This window comes from Amblyraja radiata, chromosome 4, assembly GCF_010909765.2.
Source record: "Amblyraja radiata isolate CabotCenter1 chromosome 4, sAmbRad1.1.pri, whole genome shotgun sequence".
Classification (NCBI taxonomy): Eukaryota; Metazoa; Chordata; class Chondrichthyes; order Rajiformes; family Rajidae; genus Amblyraja; species Amblyraja radiata.
In genome coordinates this window covers 58096653-58118265 of record NC_045959.1, presented here as the reverse complement: position 1 = coordinate 58118265, position 21613 = coordinate 58096653, and the positions used below count along the sequence as shown (strand labels likewise).

The following is a 21613-nucleotide window of genomic DNA, read 5'->3' as shown; positions in this document are numbered from 1 at the left end:
GTTACCAAACCAAGCTGTGATGCATCTTGATAGGATGCATTCTATGGTGCATCCTATAGAATTTAGTAGGTGTCGTTGGAGTCATGCCGAACATCCTTAGTCTTCTGACAAAGTAGATACGTTGGTGTGCTTCCTTGGGCACAGCATTGATATGGTTGCACCAGGAAAAACTGTTAAGTGATATTTGTATCAAGGAGTTGAGTTGAGTTTGAGTTTAGTTTATTGTCACTTGTACCGAGATACAGCAAAGAGCTTTTGTTGCATGTTATCCAGTCTGTGGGAAGACAATGCATGATTGACCTGGTTAAATAGTAAGGTCTGTAGCATTCATGAACCTCGACTGCATTATGCAACCTGTGCTGCATGCCCAGGAGTTTCCGTGCTTAACCGTGGACCTGTTCCTAATTGCAGAAAGGATGCCACTGGGCACAATACATGGAATCAAACTTCATAAAGGACCATCGTATAGCACCATAAAACAACCTGCTGCACTGAGGATTGGTGGACCATACGCTTTATGTCACATCACACATTCCCTTTGTTCTATTAATTTCTCCCTCTTCCTTCACTGCAATTAAAAACTATCTTTTACCAGTGCTGGAGGTGAGCAGTGATTCCATTGGCTGGAAAGGATTTTTCAAACAACTAGTTATAGATAAAATGTGTAGGAAGGAACTGCAGATGCTTGTTTACACCAGATAGACACAAAATGCGAGAGTAACTTAGCAGGACATTCAGCATCTCTGTAGAGAAGGAATGGGTGACATTTCGGTCTGAAGTAGGGTCTCGACCCGAAACATCACCCATTCCTCCTCTTCAGAGATGCTACCTGTCCCACTGAGTTACTCCAGCGTTTTGTGCCTATCTTAGTTATAAATAAAGACAGGGCAGGCCCACAAGTTAAAATTGTGGATTGAGCAAAGCTAACGTTGATAGTATTAGACAGGAACTCCCTCAAGTTGATTGGAGTAGGATGTTTGCAGGCAAAAGGACATCCAGAAAGTGGGATGCCTTTAAAAGTGTGATGACAAGAGTTCAAGACTTGCATGTCCCTATTAGAGTGAAGGGCAAGGCAGGCGAAAGAGAAAAAGGAGGCATGGGACAAGTAAGACAGCTGGGATCAACTGTATGGAGAAGTGTTGGGATCTGAGGAGTATTCTTAAGAAGGAAATCAGAAGGGCAAAAATCAGGCAGATGATAGCTCTGGCAGATAATATTAAGAAGAATCCAGAGATTTTATGTACATTAAGGGAAGGAGGGAATTAGAAAGAGAACAGGGCCTGCTCAGAAACCATGCATTAGTGTTAAACTAATCTCAGTGATGATTGACTTACACAAGAGGAGCGTTTGAAGGCTCTGGGCCTGTAACTGTTGGGGTTTAGAAGGAACCGAATAATGAAAGAGTGGATGTGGAGAATGTTTCCAGTAGTGGTAGAGTCTAGGAGCAGAGGGCACAGCCTCAGGATGAAAGGACATACCTTTAAAATGGAGACCAAGGTTCACATTTATTTGTCACATGCACCAATTAAGGTACATTGAAATGAGTTACCATGCAGCCATACAATTAAAAAAGAACCCAATACACAATAGAATTTAACATAAACATCCACCACAGCATTCTTCACTGTAATGGAAGGCAATAAAGTTCAGTCAGTCTTCCTCCTTTGTTCACCCATGGTCGGGGGCCTTGACCCTGCGTAGTTGCCGCTACGGACAGCCCGATGTGCAAGCTCTCTCGTCGGGATGATTGAAGTTCTGGTATCGGGACAGATCGAACACACTCGAGTTCCCGAATTGGCCACTTTCTCACTGGAGACCGCAGCTTCAGGATGCTATAGGTCGCAGGCCAGCGGTCGAAGCTCTTCTCCGGCTATCCCCGGCAAGGGATCGGCCCCCTCCGCGATGGTAAAGTCCGCTCCACGTCTGCTGCTAGACGCTCTGCAGACTGAGGCTTCAGGATGTTATTGGCAGCAGACCAGCAATCTGAGCTTTTCGCTGGCGATCCCCGGCAAGGGATCACGTCACTCCGCGATGGAAAGTCCCTGCTGCTGAAGCTCTGGGCCCGACTCCGGGAAAGGCCACACCAATCCAAGTTGTTAGGCCACGAGGGAGGTGAAGAAGCGACAATGAAAAAGGTGGCTGAAAAAATGGTTTCCCCCTATTCACCCCCACCATATAAGACATACCGATGACACTAAAACATTCATTTGGACACACTAAAAAAACAAAAAAGTCAAGATGACGAACCCGCCGCTGGCGAGGCAGCCTACAGATGAGGATGTATCTGCTGGCGAGGCAGCCTACAGACGAGGATTTTCCAGCATCTGCAGTTCCTTCTTAAACTACAGATGAGGATGAATTTCTTTAGCCAGAGGGTGGTGAATCTGTGGAATGCATTGCCTCAGGCAGCTGTGGCCGTCATTGGGTGTTTTTGAAACAGATTGATAGATTCTTGATTAGTATGGGTGTGAAAAGTTTCAGGGAGAAAGAAGGCTGAAGAATGGGGTTGAGAGGAAAAATTAGATCAGCCATGATCAAATGGCAGAGCAGACTGATGGGCTGAATACCCTAATTCTGCTCCTATGTCTTATTAAGTTATGAACTCTGATATTGTGGTGGTTTCCAGACTGTATTCTGCCCCATACTGAGAATGGTAATTTAATTATGGCCATTCTTGTGCCAAGAAATTAAAAATGTCTACAACTTCGAAGGAATTTCCATCAATAACACAAAAATCAGTAACAGTTCAATTAAAGTTTAATTAAACAACAGTGCAACATAATTGTTTGGTGCGGTACATTGTTCCCACCTCAACATAATTTTGATGAATTGTGCTGAGAATATCTTAGATCAACAAGTAGATCTTAGATTTGTAACTGCACAGGCGAGGTCTGTTGAGTCCATGCCACCCCCCTGTACAGCAATCCCGTCAGTCTCAGTGCCCTGCTCGTTTCCTGTCGACCTGCAGTTATTCCGTCTAGTGTCATCCAATTCCCTGCTGACGACCTAACTGGCTGCCTTCACTGCCCTACAGGCAGTGAATTACAGACTACCAGCTCAAAACATTTCTCTTCATATCTTTTATCCAAAACGTTAAACCAGCCAGCACCAAAATTATTCTTTAGCACTGTAATGGTTGGTTGGCGGCGCGACTCACGTTGCAGCGGCCTCTGCAGTCCGTCTGTAATTTTGTTATTTTCTGTCTCGTTTGAATGTAGTTTTTATTAATTTTTTTTGTGTATGTGTGTGGGGGGCAGGAGGTGGGGGAAACTTTAAAAAATCTATCCCCTGCACAGAGAACCCGACCTTTTCACTGTCGGGTCTCCGTTGTCGTTGGGGCCTAGCACCGTGGAGCGGTCTCCAGCAGGAACGTCCTGGGGCTCCAGTCGCGGAGCCGGCGGACCTACTCACCAACATGGAGCTGGCCGAGTTGGGAGCAGGAGGAGCGGTGGTGGCGTGCTGCTGCGACCCGACCCCGGGGATTCGGAGGCTTACCGCAGGTCTGGCAGACAGGAACACCGGGAGCCCGCGGGTCACTGCTGGGAGATCGCTTTTCGGGGCTTCCCCAACGGCGACTTCACCCGCCCGAGTTGCGGGGCTGAAGAGTTCCTGGAGCGGGGCCTTACATCACCGCCCCGCGCGGCTTGGAATGGCTGCGGGACTTTGCCAGCGCCCGCCCGGGGCTCCAACACCAAGACCCGGTGCGTGGCCTTGCATCACCCGGCGCGGCATAAATGGCCGCGGGACAATTGCCATCGCCCACCGGGGACTTTGACTTTGACTCTGACATCGGGAGGGGAATGGGAAGTGCAGGGGAGAGATAAGTTTTTTGCCTTCCATCACAGCGAGGAGGAGATGCGCTGTGATGGATGTTTGTGTAAATTGTAGATTGTGTTGTGTCTTGGTTATTTTTTGTGTGTATGACTGCAGAAACAAAGTTTCGTTTGGACCCCTTGGGGTTCAAATGACAATAAAATATATCTATCTATCTATCTATCTAATTATTCATTAACTTTATGGTAAGCAGAAATATTTCAAAGCATAAATACATTCTCTGTTCTGGTGATTCTGTCATCACCCGTAAATGGAATATCTTTGCCTTCATCTTTTAATGAATCAAAACGTTCCAGTGATATTAAAATGACATTAAATTATTTTTAATTAAAATTAATACAAACAACAGATGCATGATAACCCCAAATATGGCTTGTTAATTTTATTAATGACATCTTTATAATCACTCGTCACATCTCTCCCCAGCCAAAAGCAAAGAATTGCAGTTCTCACTGTGCTCTGAAAGGTTTGTCAGACATCTTTTTCACATCATCAACTTTCTGCACCTCGTCTTGACTGAAGACACTTGACCAACCGGTCATTCCTCGTGAGATCTGACGGTAACTCTTTTTCCTGAATGATAACGAAAAATCATACAGTTAATGGCAAGGCTCTTAACAGCACTGATGGGATCCAAGCCCATAGTTCCCTTAAAGTGGCAACACAAATAGATAGAGAAACAAAAAACTGGAGATGCTGGTTTATACCATAGATAGATTTAGAAAAACATAAAAAAAGTTGGAGTAACTTGTCGGGTCAGGCATCAGAGGACATGGATAGGTGCTGTTTTGAGTTGAGAACTTCTTCCCAACCTGAAACATCACCTATCCATGTCCTCCAGAGATAGAAAAAAGAGCTGGAGTAACTCAAGGGGTCAGGCAGGATCCCTGAAGAGAAAGGATAGGAGACGTTTTGGGACAGGATCCTTCTTCAGACTGAAACATCACCTTGTAGCGAGTCCAAACTTCATGATCAAAAGGTTACTTTATTAGCAAGATAATATAAATGTGCGTTTGGACTCTCTAACATAAGAGTCATTGCTGCTGCTGAGCGAGGATGTTGACTCATGCTCAGCTACATGTTTACTAATGATCTCAAGGTAAGATCTGCTGATGTAGCAGGACACTCCTCTTAACCCATGATGTCACATGACAGTCCTCGTAACTACTGACGGAGGTTCGACAATAAGTGGTCTGGCCACCAGGTGACGCCACAGGACCCCCCCAGAACCAGAGGAAAGAAAACGAGTAGGTCGACGAAACGTGGCAGCCAAAACTCGTAAACCCACAGGCGAAAAGGGATAGGGCGCGCTCATCTTCTACCGGAAGGTGCACAAGCCAAGGGTGGCTTCTGCAACGGGCCGTGGGCCCCCGGCCATGAGTCTGGAACATGGGACCCGCGGGCGCAGTCTGCGCACTGTGTGGGCCTGGTCGGACGTGGACCGTGGGGGCCAGGCGAACAATGCAAAAAAAACGCAGGACGGACGAGACAGTTGCATCACATCGACCAGCAGGGGATCGTGTCCCGAGAAATAAGGCACCCAGCAACGGCTGGGAGACGTTGGCAACAATGCAAATGAAAGACAGCACAACAAAGAAATAAGAATAAACTAATAGATAAACCGGCGAGGTCATTACAGTGTAAAAAGTAAAAAGAAAAAAACCAAACTACAGTGAGCAAACATAAAAAAGTCCAAAGTGGTAGGAAACTAAAAGTTCAATGGTCCGAATTGTCCAATGTCTATGGTGCAGGATGGCTCAGGAATCCAATGTCCGATGAGAAGCTGCGCTGGAAGGTGGAAAACTGGAGGTTGCAGTGACACTATCCGACCTGAAGTGGCACTGTTGACGGCAGTCAGACTGCAGGGACACCATCCGGCCGGAAGGTAGCGCTGTTGACAGTGGTCAGAGCAGGTCCAGCGTCGGCTCCCACCAACGGGGCAAAATGTTGACCAAAGATCCTATAGCAAGTAAGATAGCCCACTCGACGAAAAAGACGTAGTAGGGTCATGGGCAGATTCATGGGTAATCATCCGCCCCATTTCCGTAACTGGCTTCCGTTTCAGCACTCCTATCCAAACAAAGATCATAAAGCAAAGGTCCAAAAGCAAAGATCCAAAGATCCTAGTGCAAGTTTAACACAAACATCAACTCAAACACAGCACATAAGCCATTTAAAAGGAAATTAAAAAAACTTAAAATAAATAAAATTAAAAAAAACATTAAAAAAGAAACCAGAATTATAATTTATTGGCATATTAATCATTAACAAAAAATAGCAGAATTATGAATTAACAGAATTATGAATAATGGGTCTAACACTATATCACACAACACAAACTGTTCCCCCGCAACGCAGATTACATGCGAGAGGGATTTACAAAGTTGGGTCGGGTCGCGTTTACTGAAATGGCCGACGAAAAGTCTACACGTCAGCCCATTGGTTTTAGCAGGAGTGCACTATCTTGCTTGCTACAGGATCTTTGATGTTGACCTTCGCACCCGGAAGTAGAAACATCGCTTCCGACCGGCCGTGGCGGCCATTTTGGCAGTCGACCGCGGCGGCCATATGGCAGTAGGCCACAGCGGCCATTTTGGCAGCTGAACGAGGTGGCCTTTACTGGCGGCCAACCGAAGCGATTCCTGGATGCGTGCGGAGCGGCCAGCATCGATGGGCCTCGCCCCACCGCTGCAGGTAGGAACACCATATACCGTCGCTGGTGGCTCTCGAGACCGGCTGCGCCGCCGCGTACTTGGCGGAGACTAGCGGCCAAGGGATCCATCGCGGGACGGCCGACTCACGACCAACTAAGGCTCCACCCCGCTTCTGCCCGGCCACATCTCAACCGGACGGGCAGCCAACGGCCGGGGATTGTCAAAATCCGCACCGACGAGGAGCAGAAGGACGTCATTGGGCAGCCGCCTCAGGTAGGCCCGCTCGATCGGGAGGCTAGGCCTTGAGCAGCGGCGGGCGGGCCTGCTGGGGTGGGAGGGCTGATATACTCGCAGCTCCTGGTGATCGTCTCCAGGCGGGCCATGCAGGAGGGATTGGCGGCCGTCAAACAAGGCCCGGATCGTGTCCATCGACCCAGGTGGTCTGCGAATGCCGAGACCGGTCACAGGAGCACGTTGAGGCGGCATACATTACGGTAGAGCCGGGTTGGCGGCAGCGTCGTTCAGCAGGGTTGGGCTGTTGCCTGTAGACATCAGGTTGCGTGCGTCGGGAGAAATCCAAAACCCCAATTTGGATCAACTTGGTCGCCAATGTAGCGAGTCCAAACTTTGTGATCAAACAGTTACTTTATTAGCAAGATGAGTTTACTATACATTGTGCGATTGGGACTCTCTAAAATAAGAGTCATTGCTGCTGCTGAGCGAGGGTGTTGACTCGAGCTCAGCTACATGTTGACTATTGATCTATAGGTAAGATCTGATCATGTAGCAAGACACTCCCCTTAACCCATGATGTCACATGACAGTCCTCATAACTACTGACAAGGGTTCGACAGTAAGTGGTCTGACCAGCAGGTGACGCCACAACTTATCCATTTTCTCCAGACAAGCTGCCTGACCCACTGAGTTACCCCAGCACTTTGTGTCTATCTCATCCCTGGTCTTTGCAACTTCCGAGAAAGAGGGCAAGGGGCAGTCTCTCACCGTGTTCCTTAGACTTGGATCTGCTCCAGATTCAATGAGAAGAGTCACTGTTCTTGCACTCCCTCCTAACACCGCAGCGTGGAGAGCCGTCATTCCATTCTGCTTGTGCAAACAAGAAACGATTCATTGTTTCTAAGAGTCATACAACACAGAAACTGACCCTTCAGCCCAACTCGTCCATGCCGACCAAGATGTTCTATTTGAGCCACTCCCATTTGCCCATGTTTGGATCATATCCCTCTAAACCTTTCCTATCCATGTAAAGGAAATCTCCACGGAAATCCCCAGGGCACCAGTCAATCCTCCACAATCTCAGAGACCCTCTCTGTGTGCATTCTAATAGTCCACCCTTTGAAGATGGGGTTAAATTCATTTCCACTGGTTCAAAGCGAAGACGTTCAATCAAAAACTTTCCATTCTGCGGAGACGCATGGGAAGCAAATCTAGAAATCGGAGAAAATTACCTTGAAAAATGAATAAAATGAAATAAAACATAATTTAAAAGTTACCAAAGTTATCAGTGACCAAATAATCAAAATAACGAAGTGAAATAATGGGAAGATGTTTTTAAGGTGAATTTCAGCACTTTTACAGCCACGCTATCCGAAACCGATTATTTTATAATTGATCCTTTCGGCAATAGGAACAATAGGTCTAAGGGATGTCATTACCATAATATCGAATCAGCCATTCCATAAATCTCTGGATTTCTACCTTGGGGCTTTCATTGCAACCTGCTTCTGGACTTCCTGACCAGCAGACCTCAGCCAGCTAGCATTGGTCTTAAAAATTCCTCCACCTTGATAACTGATGCTCCTCAGGGTTGTGTGCTCAGTCCCTTGCTCTACTTCCTGTATACCCATGATAGTATCGTCAAAGTACAAAACCAACTAGGCTTGTATTCACGAGTTTAGAAGGATGAGAGGGTCCTTATAGAAACATATAAAATTATAAAAGGACTGGACAAGCTAGATGCAGGAAAGATTTTCCCAATGTTGGGCGAGTTCAGAACCAGGGGCCACAGTCTTAGAATAAAGGGGAGGTCATTTAAGACTGAGGTGAGAAAAAACTTTTTCACCCAGAGAGTTGTGAATTTATGGAATTCCCTGCCACAGAGCGCAGTGGAGGCCAAGTCACTGGGTGGATTTAAGAGAGAGTTAGATAGAGCTCTAGGGGATAGTGGAGTCAAGGGATATGGGGCGAAGGCAGGCATGGGTTATTGATAGGGGACGATCAGCCATGACCAATGAATGGCGGTGCTGGCTTGAAGGGCCGAATGGCCTCCTCCTGCACCTATTTTCTATGTTTCTAAATGATGGGCTAGCAACAACATCCACATCACAAGAAAGGAAAAAAAAAAAAGTGAATTTACTCTGTACAGAGATATCAATGCAATGCATGGACAGTTACTCTGGTAAAGTACTCCAGAGAGAACTGTTCAGTTCACCATTTGGAACAGGGAATAGAATCATACAGCACAGAAACAGGCCATTTGGCCCAAATCGTCCATGACAACCAAGATGCCCTATAGAAGCTAGTCCCGTTAGGTCCATCTAAATTACTAAAACTCTTTGTTTGTGCCGGCAATGTGTCACTCTGCTCTGCTTTTTCCTATCTTCTTCCAAACGCTACACCACAGCCTTCCCATTTTCACATATTCTACCCACATTTCCCCGTCAAACCGATAAACATCTTCCCGCCGCATTCCGACTTATAGTTCAGAAGTTATTCAAAATTCAAGTTTCCATTGTGGCTTCCAACTGCCACAATGACCGTTGCCAAATGTAACAATGGCCTCTCAAGCTGGCTGCTTGTCACAGTGCACCAATCACAATGGGCTCTCAAGCTGGCTGCCTGTCACAGTGCACCAATCACAATGGGCTCTCAAGCTGGCTGCCTGTCACAGTGCACCAATCACAATGGCCTCTCAAGCTGGCTGCCTGTCACAGTGCACCAATCACAATGGGCTCTCAAGCTGGCTGCCTGTCACAGTGCACCAATCACAATGGGCTCTCAAGCTGGCTGCCTGTCACAGTGCACCAATCACAATGGGCTCTCAAGCTGGCTGCCTGTCACAGTGCACCAATCACAATGGCCTCTCAAGCTGGCTGCCTGTCACAGTGCACCAATCACAATGGCCTCTCAAGCTGTCCAGGCCCTGGCGCTGCTCTACGACCTCGATAGGCCCTGGGGCAGGGAATGGGAGTGAGAGGAGGAGGATGAGGGAAGTGAGGAGGAGGGAGATGGGGTAGGGTATCTCCCCCTTCCCTCTCTCTCTCTCTCTATCCCCCTCACTCTCCCTCTACCCCCTCCCTCTCTCTCTACCCCCCTCCCTTTCTCTCTACCCTCCTTCCCCCTCCCTCTCTACCCCCCTCCCACCCTAACCCCCTCTCTACCCCTCTCCACCCCTCCCTCTCTACACCCCCTCTCTACCCCCCCCCCCCCTCCATCTCTACACCCCCTCTCTACCCCTCTCCCCCCTAGAATATGCCTCAACTACCTCCTCTGGCTGCTTGTTTCATACACCCACCACCCTTTATGTTAAAAACATGTCCCTCGGGTTCCTATTAAATATTTCTCCTCTCACCTGAAACCTATGCCTTCTGATTTATCCTACCCTGGGTAAAATACTCTGGATATCCACCCTATCTATTCCCCTCGTGATTTTATACACGTCTATAATATCACCCTTCTGCCTCCTGTGCTCCAAGGAATATAGTCCTGGCCTGCCAACCTCTTCCTATAGCGCAGGCCCTCGAGTCTAGGCAACATCCTTGGAAATCTTTTCTGCACTCTTTCTAGTTTTTCATACGTGACACTAAACCAGTTAAAGGACTTGGTCTTAGAAAAGAGTTGGACTGAAAGAACATTTGGATTTAACGAAAGCTAAATGATAGTGATAACTAAAGGCGTATATTTTTAAGTACCAGATTGTTTCTTAAATCCATACTGATTAAAAAGCAATTGAGTTTTACCTTTAGAATTCCCAGTGAGGGAGAAAACATCAGTAACTCCCGGACAACTTCTGTAAACCCTTTGTATGCAGCTTTGAATAAAGGTGTAGAGCCGTCCTTGGGGAAAATAATAATTATTAGCAAGGAATTTTAATTTGATAACACAAATATATTTTTCTATCAGAAACTTCCATGCACTGTAATTGAACATACACCAAGTTGCTACATTTCTTTAAAATAAATATCCTGAGACTAAGCCTCTGGGGTTCTAAGCGCTGTTGATATCCGGTTCTGTTTTTGCTGGATTGTTGAGGATTGATTTGAAGAATCTGGGCTCAGCTGCCCTGCAACATTTTAACTGTGAGGTTGCCAGCTTCCAGTGGCTGCACAGCACTGCAAATGTACTGCAGTTAGTTGTCCTAGTTACTCCGACAGCACCTTCCAAAATCAGCGAAGACATTTCCACTTGCAGGATCCCCTGCAAGTATCACACCATCGGGCTTGTATATATAATCTTTATCCTTCAATGCCACCTGGGTTTAAATCCCAAAAATCCCAGGACGGGGTTAAGGGCCTGTCCCACTAACGTGACTTTTCAGTAACTGTCTTCGACCTTCAAGCTCGAGGGTACTCGCCTGAAAAACCTTGAGCTGGATCGACCGCCAGCAATGAAACCACGAGCTGGATCGACCGTCAACACACACACACACACACACTAACATCGCAAAGGCGGGGGCCAGGGAAAGCGGGGGAGCGCTGTCTGAAATTCACACCTGCGATGAACAGGAAGGTAAAAGACGGCTGCACAGTGTATGGTAAGTCCTTTAGAGAGAGGGGGAGAGAAGGGGAGGGAAGAAGGGGTGGATACACTTTTAAGAAGCCAGACAACTTGTAATAAAGTTTAGCGGGCATTTAACATTACCGGTCGGTTTTCCTTGGTTCTGAAAACTCCAATGAGCCAATTAAAATGCCCGGTCAGCAAAGGAGATTGCCTACGGCTGCCTCGACTGCCTAGCGACCCCACTCCACTGCACTACGAGTTCAAAAGAACCATGCTGTCCAATTTTTTCTCGCGGAAAGTTTTTCAGCTTCCCTCGAGCATGAAGGATAGTTCCAGTGACCTCCTAGGACCACGTGTCGACCATGCTGCCAGTTTGAGTCGAGAGCAAACTCTTCTAAACTCGCAAATTAGGTCGCCGCAGTGAGACAGGCCCTTTAGAGAGATATAGGCCATAAACAGGCAGGCGGCATTAGTGTGGATGGAACATGTTGGTCGTTGTGGGCAAGTTGGGATGAAGGGCCAATTTATACACTGTATGACCCTGTGACTACAACCCCCCCCCCCCCCCCCCCCCCCATAACACTGGGGAAGAATAGGAGACAAGCCATTTAGAACAGAGATGAGGAAACACTTTTTCACACAGAGAGTTGTGAGTCTGTGGAATTCTCTGCCTCGGAGGGCGGTGGAGGCCGGTTCTCTGGATACTTTCGAGAGCTAGATAGGGCTCTTAAAGATAGCGGAGTTAGGGGATATGGGGAGAGGGCAGGAACGGAGTACTGATTGGGGATGATCAGCCATGATCACATTGAATGGCGGTGCTGGCTCGAAGGGCCGAATGGCCTACTCCTGCACCTATTGTCTATTGATCAGAAGATCTTTGACTTCTGAAGAAGGATCTTCAATCTGAAACATTTACTCTGTTTCTCTCTCCCACACATACTGTCTGGTCTCCATTTTCTCTTTTAATTTTAAATATTCTTCTTCATTATTGAGAAGCTTGCGATATTTTTGTTAAAATGTCGCCATATCTGTTAATGGTCCGAACACAACTAACAGCCAAGGCAGACGGCTTAGACTCCCAGGAGAAATTCCTGTTACTGCCCACAAAAGCTAAAACAAGTGCAAAATAAACAAAGTGCTGGAGGAATTCAGCGGGTCAGGCAGCATCTGTGGAGGGAATAGACAGGCAAAGTTTTGGGTTGTGACCCTTCTTCAGACTGCCTGTGGTGGGAAGTCTGAAGAAGGGTCCTGACCTGAAACCTCATCTGTCCATTCCCTTTGTAGATGCTGCCTGACCCACTGAGTTTCTCCAGCACTTTATGTATTGCTCAAGATTCCACCATCTGCAGGTCTGTCTTCAAAATGAGTGCAATTATTCTGATTAATCACGGTGTAATGTGGCGTTCGCATTGCACTGAGTGTGACACCACGTCACAAGTACATGTTTGCCTGCACTACTGTATTCCTGGATCATTGTGTCTTTACCAAGTGCTGATACTATTTCCTTTTACAAAGTGAGGTCTGACCTTGCGAGAAGTATCTGAACTCGCTCCATGTTGGAGCAGCAGCTTAACGATATCAATGTATCCCATTTGTGCCGCTATCCACAATGGTGTGGTTAGATCCTGAGCAAAACAAAAAGGAAAGTATTAGAACAGCAAACCTCAAGAAGGACCGAGGCCATTACTCTCGCCCAGGTTACTCTGACAGCACCAGCCGAACGTGACCTCTCCGACCACGGAGGAAAAGGGAGCACGATCACCTACCCCTCTCAGTCACACACCACGACAACATGGAAATAAATCACCAGGCCTTCATCATCACCAGGTCTAAACCCTAGAACTCCCTTCTCAACAGCAAAGCTGGACCACCTTCACTAGAAGGACTGCAGTGCTTCAAGAACACAGCCCACCACCACCTCCAGCCCAAAGCCAGTCAATAAATGCTACAAATGTATTGAAGTAAAGGCAAGCAAAAGGAGGTTTCCAAGCAAGCAGTAGATGCTTGGAGTGCTCTAAGGAGGAGGGCCAGATCGTGGGGCTAAATTAAACATTGGCTTGACACTAATGAAATGGGAAAGGAAAGCGAGAGGGTACAAGGGAGAATTGAAACCAGGAACTGCAGATGCTGGTTTACCAAAAAAAGGACAAATTGCTGGAGTAACTCAGTGGGGCAGGCAACATCTCCAGAGATCATGGATAGATGACGTTTAAGGTTGGGACCCTTTTCAGACTGATTGTGGGAGGATGGGGGAGGGGGTTGAAAGCCGGCAGAGAGGAGGGATAGGACACCAGCATTATCAAGGACCAGTCTCATCCGGTCACTCTTTCTTATCGCCTCTCCCATCAGGCAAATGGTACAGAAGTGTGAAAGCACATACCTCCAGATTCGGGAACAGTTCCTTCCCAGCTGTTATTAGGCAACTGAACTATCCTAACAACAACTAGAGAGCAGTCCTGAGCTATCATCCTGAGTTGGCATGCTGGGCTGGTTAGATTTGCCAGCATTTGGGCCATAGCCCCCTAAAACCTTCTTATCGATAAATCTGTCCAAATGTCTTTTAAAAGATGTAATTGTGTCTGTATCTTTAGCTTCCTCTAATTGCTCATTCCAGATAAAGTGAAATAGTTGATTTTCTTAAATATTTAATTGTAAACCTATGCCCTCCAGTTGTAGAATCCTCTATCCTGGCAAAAAGACTATGAGCGTTTACTTTATCCATGCCTCTCATGATCATGTGCACCTCAGTAAGGTCACCCCTCAGCCTCTACCCTCCTTGCGGCCCTGAATGATTTCCTGCCATCGTCCAAATCTTGTAATGTCATTCGGCAGCTGCTCAAGTGTGCTTGTATCTGGACCCTGGGCAGTACATGGGCAAGAAGAGCAAAGGACCCTCTGGACATGTGGAACTCCGGTCAATCTCTTTGCCTTTCACAGAGTAACAATCCAACAGAAGACCAGGTCGCCTGCTGATGGAATTACTTAATGGGCACCTTTCTCAGAGAGACCCACAAAACCCATACCTGTCTTGGTTGGTCAATCTTTGCGTCCGCTGACAGGAGCTGTTGAACCACTTTAAGGTGCCCGCCTTGTGCGGCCAGAAAGAGCGATGATGCTCCGTCCTGAAACAAAGAACACTGTCAGTCTTTAGACTTTAGAGATACAGCGCAGAAACAGGCCCTTCGGGCTACCAGGTCCACACCGACCAACGACCACCAATTAACCTACAAACCTTTACATCTTTGGAGTGTGGGAGGAAACCGAAGCACCTGGAGAAAACCAACGCACACAGGGAGAACATACAAACTCCATACAGACAGCACCCGTAGTCATGATCGAACCCGGGTCTCCGGCGCTGTAAGGCAGCAACTACTGCGCCACTGTGCCACAAAAAAACTGACGTAAATAAGTCAGCTGATCCATTAGCTGATGTTAAGAGAAAATATGTAACATGACTCCCCATTCCTTAACAAAATATACCAGTGTTAAGTAAAAGTAGAATCTCACCTGTTAAATTAAATTTCTGATTACCCAAGAAAATAGCAGGCCACTCGGCCCCTCAAGCCTGTCCCACCGTTCAATATGATCATGGTTGAACTATGCTGGCTTCAAATCCTGGTTTGGGCTAATTCCCCATTGCCTTCAATTCCTCGACCTTTCAATCTCCCCTTTAAATCGATCAAATGACCTGGCCTGCACTGCGCTGGGTGTGGAGCCTCCAGCTCTTTTTTCCCCCAAGATTCCACGATTTTTATTATTCCGCCATTTTCATTGTTCCATTTCTGGTACATATGACAATTGCACTCTTGACTTATCATAATTTTACTGTTTTTAATCATGAATATGAGAAAATAGTTCTCTATATATGGGACGTTAGTAATCTGTAACATAAAACATTCATTCAGATAATTACTAATTCTCTGCCCATTTTAACCAATCAATAATATACTGTAGATCTAACCTCTTATTTAAGTGCAACATTAAATATTTTCACGTACTTAACAATGTTTGGTTTCCTCCTGGCTATAATGAGGCTAATGCAGAATCCTGCTATTGATTACTGAGAGAGCAACGGAGTCAACTGTACTTGGAATTGTCTTTTAGATGTAGGAAAGACTCTTTAATAACCAGTGCATGTGTATTCTCTGAACATTGTGGCTTTGAATAACACCACCATTACACTGGATGGGAGGGCAGGCCCAAGGAGTTGAGTGGCTAAGGAGTCTTTGGTAGATCGAGTCTTAGACTTATACAACATGGAATCGGGCCCTCTGGCCGATGTGTGATGTCCATGCCAACCAAGTTGTCTACCTAAGCTAATCCTATTTGCTTGCGTTTGGCGCACATCCCTCCAAATCTTTCCTATCCATGTACTTGTCCAACCATCTTTCAAAAATTGTAATTGCACATGCCTCTCACTTCTTTTGGCAGCTCATTCAAATACCCACCAATCCCTGAGTTAAGAAGTTGCCACACATCCTCTTTAATCTTTCCTCTCTACTATAAACCTATGCTCTCTAGTTTTAGACTATTCTACCCTGGGGAAAAGACGGTGTCCATTCATCTTATCTCTGCCTCTTGTGATTTTGTAAATCTCTATAAAGTCACCCCGCAGCCTCCTTTGTTCCAGTCCCAGCCTATCCAGCCTCAAGCCATCCATTACTGTCAACATCCTTGTCAATCTTTTCTGTACCCTCTCCAGCTTAATCAAGTCTTGCGTACAGTAACGTGACCAGAAATGCACATAGCTGATTCTCCCAACTTTCCCGTCAACTTCCCAGATTATACCACTCACCTGCACACCAGAGGCAATTTACAGCAGGCAAGTTAACTTACCAACTCACACATCTTTGGGATGTGGGAGGAATCCGGAGCACCCAGGGGAAACCCATGCGGTCACAGGGAGAATGTGCAAACTCCAAATAGACAGCACCCAAGGTCACACACAGAGAGGTGAATCTGTGGAATTCTCTGCCACAGAAAGTGGTTGAGGCCAGTTCTTTGGCTATATTTAAGAGGGAGTTAGATGTGGCCCTTGTGGCTAAAGGGATCAGGGGGTATGGAGAGAAGGCAGGTACAGGATACTGAGTTGGATGATCAGCCATGATCATATTGAATGGTGGTGCAGGCTCGAAGGGCCGAATGGTCTACTCCTGCACCTATTTTCTATGTTTCTATGTCAGGGTTGAACCCAAGTCTTGAGCTGTGAGGCAGTAGCTCTACCAGCTGTACCACTCTGAACTCCTGCTCTTTCTTTATCCTTCACTGGAAGGAGAATGCACAAAGTGACGAACACTGCTCAGTACATCGCAGGTACTGACCTCCTCACCATCTGAGATCTACAGGAAGTGATGCTTACTCAAAAAGGCAACCAATATCATCAAAGGCCCACACCACCTTGGGCACTATCATGCCTCTGCTACCATTGGGAAGAATGTATAGGAGCCCAAGAACTGTGACCACCAGATTCAAGAACAGCTTCTTCCTAGCAACCACCAGGTTCTTGAACAACCTTGCACAACACTGACGACAACCCAGCTTTAAGCACCTCAGCCCTACCGAACTTTGAACTATTAGGTTTGTTTTTGGATCTACTATTATTTTTGGACTATCATGGTCTGGTTTACTTATAACTGATACTTTATTTTACATGTACAGTGTCTGCCATAATGTTTGGAACAAAGACCCATCATCCATTTATTTGCCTCTGTACTCCACAATTTGAGATTTGTAATAGAAAAAAAATCACATGTGGTTAAAGTGCACATTGTCAGATTTTATTAAAAGGTATTTATACACATTTTGGTTTCACCATGTAGAAATTACACCTGTGTTTATACATAGTCCCCCATTTCAGGGCACCACACTGTTTAGTTCCGGTGGCACTGCGAGTCGGCTGCCTCGCCTGCAGTGGGTTCGTTGTTTCTACTTTTTTTGTTTTTTTTAGTATGTCCAAAGTATGTTTTAGTGCAGGGGTCGGCAACCTACGGCCCCCGGGCCGAATGCGGCCCGTAACCCGAAATCATCCGGCCCGCAGGTGCATTTTTTTTTCGGTAATCGTCCGGCCCACAGACTTCCTTCATCTCCGGTACGTCCTGGGACGGAGGCCGCGGCACCCAGGCGAAGTGACGCAAGGAGGCCTGTGCTGGCGGCCGCAATGGCGGAGCCGATGAACGGCGAGTTCTGGCTATACCGCATCCTGCGCAAAGCCGCCGGCACGGCCGCACCTTCTGTGTCTGGGCTTCTCTGTCGGGATTGTGAGTATTTGAACCACCGCCTTCAGGACAAAGCCAAGGCAATGGTACGTAGGTACACCATGATCGTGAGAGCCCATAACTAGGGGCCAGTGCTGCGGGTGGCGTCCTCGAAGGGGCGGGATCTATGTGAACACATGATTTGATGCCTGCCACCCGGGGCGGGATGGGGGCAGGATCCATGTGTACACGTGATAGATGTGGCCCGCCATCCGCTCACAGACATGCGTCCTGACCCCTATGCAGAACAAGGTTGCCGACCCCTGTTTTAGTGTTTCTCTGTATGACTTGTGTGGGGGGGTGGTGGGAGGGAATAGGGGGAAACCGTTTTCAGGCACCTACCTCGACGGAGAGGCGACTTTCGTCCTTGTCACTTCTTCGTCCCCACCCTCCACGCGGCCTTACCGCTGGTTTGGTGTGGCCTTTCCCGGAGTCGGGCCCAGAGCTTCATTGGCGTTGCCGCGGGGACTTTGACATCGTGGACCTCCTTGCCGGAGGTCGCTGGAGAAGCATTCCGCCCACTGGCATGCAGCCTACAACATCTTGGAGCCTCGGTCTGTGGAGCTTCTGGCGGCAAGCGTGGAGCAGATCTTCCATCGTGGAGCGGTTGATCCCATGCCGGGGGTCGCCGGAGAAGAGCTCCGACCGCCGACCTGCGGCCTACAACACCCGGAAGCCGCGGTTTCCGGTAAGGAGGTGTCCGATTTGGGAGCTCCGGGCCGCGGGATGTGCTTGATTTGTCCCGACGTCGGCGTTCCAACCTGCCAAACCAGAGGGCCTGAATATCAGGCCGTCCTTAGCGGCGACTACGGAGGGTCAGGATGCCGACCACGGGTGAACAAGGGAGGACTGTCTGAACTGTATTGCCTTCTACCGCAGTGAAGAATGCTGTGGTGGATGTCTGTGTTGAATTATGTTGTATATTATGTCCTTTTTTTAAATTGTAACACTGCATGGTAAATTCATTTCACTGCACCTTATGGGGCATGTGACAAATAAATGTGAACTTGAACTTGTTTGGGACACATGGCTTCACAGGTGTTTGTCATTGCTCAGATGTGTTTAAATGCGTCCTTAATGCAGGTATAAGAGAGCTCTCAGCACCTAGTCTTCCATCCAGTCATTCCATCACCTTTGGAAACTTTTACTGCTGTTTATCAACATGAGGACCAAAGTTGTGCCAATGAAAGTCAAAGCCATTATGAGACAGAGAAACAGGAATAAAACTGTTAGAGACATCAGCCAAACCTGAGGCTTACAAAATTAACTGTTTGGAACATCATTCAGAAGAAAGAGAGCACTGCTGAGCTTACTAATCGTAAAGGGACTGGCAGGCCAAGGAAGACCTCCACAGCTGATGACAGAGGGATTCTCTCTATAATAAAGAACAATCCCCAAACATCTGTCTGACAGATCAGAAACGCTCTTCAGGAGTCAGATATGGATTTATCAATGACCACTGTCCGCAGAAGACTTCATGAACAGAAATACAGAGGCTACACTGCAAGATGCAAACCACTGGTTAGCCGCAAAAATAGGATGGCCGGGTTACAGTTTACCAAGAAGTACTTAAAAGAGCAACCACAGTTCTGGAAAAAAAGTATTGTGGACAGATGAGACCAAGATTAACTTGTATCAGAGTGATGGGAAGAGCAAAGTATGGAGGAGAGAAGGAACTGCTCAAGATCCAAAGCATACCAGCTCATCTGTGAAACACGGTGGTGGGGATGTTATGGCCTGGGCCATGTATGGCTGCTGAAGGTACTGGCTCACTTATCTTCATTGATGATACAACTGCTGATGGTAGTAGCATAATGAATTCTTAAGTGTATAGATACATTCTATCTGCTCAAGTTCAAGTTTGCATTTATTGTCACTTGACAAAAGGTACAGTGAAATTCGAGTTACCAAGTTCAAACATATGCCTCAAAACTCATTGCCTGGCGGTTCATTCTACAGCAAGACAATGATCCCAAACATACTGCTAAAGCAACAAAGGAGTTTTTCAAAGCCAAAAAATTGTCAATTCTTGAGTGGCCAAGTCAATCACCCGATCTGAACCCAACTGAGCATGCCTTTTATATGCTGAAGAGAAAACTGAAGGGGACTAGCCCCCAAAACAAGCATAAGCTAAAGATGGCTGCAATACAGGCCTGGCAGAGCATCACCAGAGAAGACACCCAGCAACTGGTGATGAACATGAATCGCAGACTTCAAGCAATCATTGCATGCAAAGGATATGCAACAAAATACTAAACATGACTACTTTCATTTACATGACATTGCTGTGTCCCAAACATTATGGTGCCATGAAATGGGGAACTATGTATAAACACTGCTGTAATTTCTACATAGTGAAACCAAAATGTATAAAAATGGCCTTTATTAAAATCTGACAATGTGCACTTTAACCACATGTGATTTTTTTTCTATTACAAATCTCAAATTGTGGAGTACAGAGGCAAATAAATAAATGATGGGTCTTTGTCCCAAACATTATGGAGGGCACTGTTGTTGCTCCTTATGTGTCTGAATAAAAATGTCACTGTTCCCATTCATAACCAGTGCATATGACAAAGAAACATTCTTGACTCCTGTAATCCAGGCCGATGCTACAATGTGGGCTTGGAGTTCCCAGATTTGGAAGGCAGAACCAACTTCCTTCAGTGAGCCAAGGAAGCCCAGAACAGTTCTCCACGGCAATCTGATGAATATTGGTCGAACTAAAATAGATTCTCGTCTGATGAGGGTAGGTGGCTATAACATTTCCTGCACTATGACTCTGATTGTACTTCTAAAGATCTCCCAGTCTAATGAGGCATTTTGGAGTTGTGACAGGTGCTATTTAAATGCAAGTTTTGTTAGTCCTGAGAATTTGCTGGTGTCCAATTTTCTGGTCAGTTAGTTTTCAGGGTTGCTGCAAACTCAGAAGTGCTTCCGAGATCAAGCACAGAGTGGGAAAATTCTACACCCCCTGTGCAGGTTTGGTGAATGTGACAGTCTTCAGAATGGCCTCTTAAACATCCCTCACACTTGCTTCTCTGGGCTTTTGATGGCTTTTCCAGTTGTACTCACAGGAGACTGGCAGGAAAACCCCCCGCAGATGTTGACCCATGTGGAGGAGAATATTTCAGTGATTAAGGGAGTAAAGAGATATAGAATAGAGCTGAAAAGTTGTGTTGAGGTAAAAAGGCTAGCCATGGATTTCTGAACCATGCAGCACGCTTAATGGACTGAGTCATAAGAGTTACAGAGTCATAGACTCATGGAAACAGACCCTTCAGCCCAACTTTCCCACACCGATCAATATGTCCCATCTACAATAGTCCCACCTGCCGAGTTCGGCCCATATTCCTCTAAACCTATCCTATCCATGTACCTGTCTAAATGTTTTTAAAACATTGTGATAGTACCTGCCTCAACTACCTCCTCCGGCAGGTCATTCCATACACCCGCCACCTTTGTGTAAAAAAGTTACCTCTCAGTTTCCTATTAAATCTTTCCCCACCCTCCTCACCTTAAACCTACTGTATGTCCTCTGGTTCTCGATTCTCTTACTCTGAGTAAAAGATTCTGTGTATTTACCCCTATCTATTCCTCTCATGATCTTGTACATGTCTATAAGATCACCCCTCGCCCTCCTGCTCTATCCGCGGCATCCATTTCCTCACCACTCCTTGGGCAAAGAGTTTTCCCAGGGATTTACTGAATCTATTGGTGAGTGTTTTATGCTTGGTCCTTATCACAGCAAGAATCAGCTTCTCTGTCCCTCCCCTCTCTAACATTTTCTTCACTCAAAGGACCACCGTTTGGTTGGCAATCATCAATTTCAATTCCACTTCCAGGAGGATACAGTCACACACTGTGGAGACTTCTGAACCAGTTGTACACTCTCAATTCTGACAAAATCTTTGCAAAGTCCTTTTCTACCACCTCCAGTATCTTTGTAATCTATTTGATACTGGGATACCAACAGGCTACTATGGTTCTGAATGGTCCCCACACGAATCATCACCAGACTGAAAAAGGGTTCCGACCCAAAATGTCACCTATCCATGTCCTTCTGAGATGCTGACCCACTGATTTACTCTTGCTCTTTGCGGTCTTTTTTGTAAACCAACACCTGTAGATCCT

General features: G+C 46.6%; 1 protein-coding gene across 3 annotated transcripts in view; it reads right to left on the bottom strand.

Annotated features, from left to right (window-relative positions):
• Nucleotides 1-4135: 4135 nt before the first annotated feature.
• ankrd29 (ankyrin repeat domain 29) overlaps nt 4136-21613 on the bottom strand; it is a 38332-nt gene continuing 20854 nt past the window's right edge. For 2 of the 3 annotated variants that reach the window (XM_033019530.1, XM_033019529.1), the window contains exons 6-10: nt 14249-14347; nt 12752-12850; nt 10466-10561; nt 7491-7589; nt 4136-4407 (exon numbers count right to left, since the gene is read on the bottom strand). In XM_033019530.1, coding sequence (XP_032875421.1) covers nt 4327-4407; nt 7491-7589; nt 10466-10561; nt 12752-12850; nt 14249-14347 — 474 coding nt within the window. In that variant the 3' untranslated portion in view covers nt 4136-4326. The remainder of the gene's footprint in view (nt 4408-7490; nt 7590-10465; nt 10562-12751; nt 12851-14248; nt 14348-21613) is intronic. The other variant, XM_033019531.1, reaches the window with a different exon arrangement.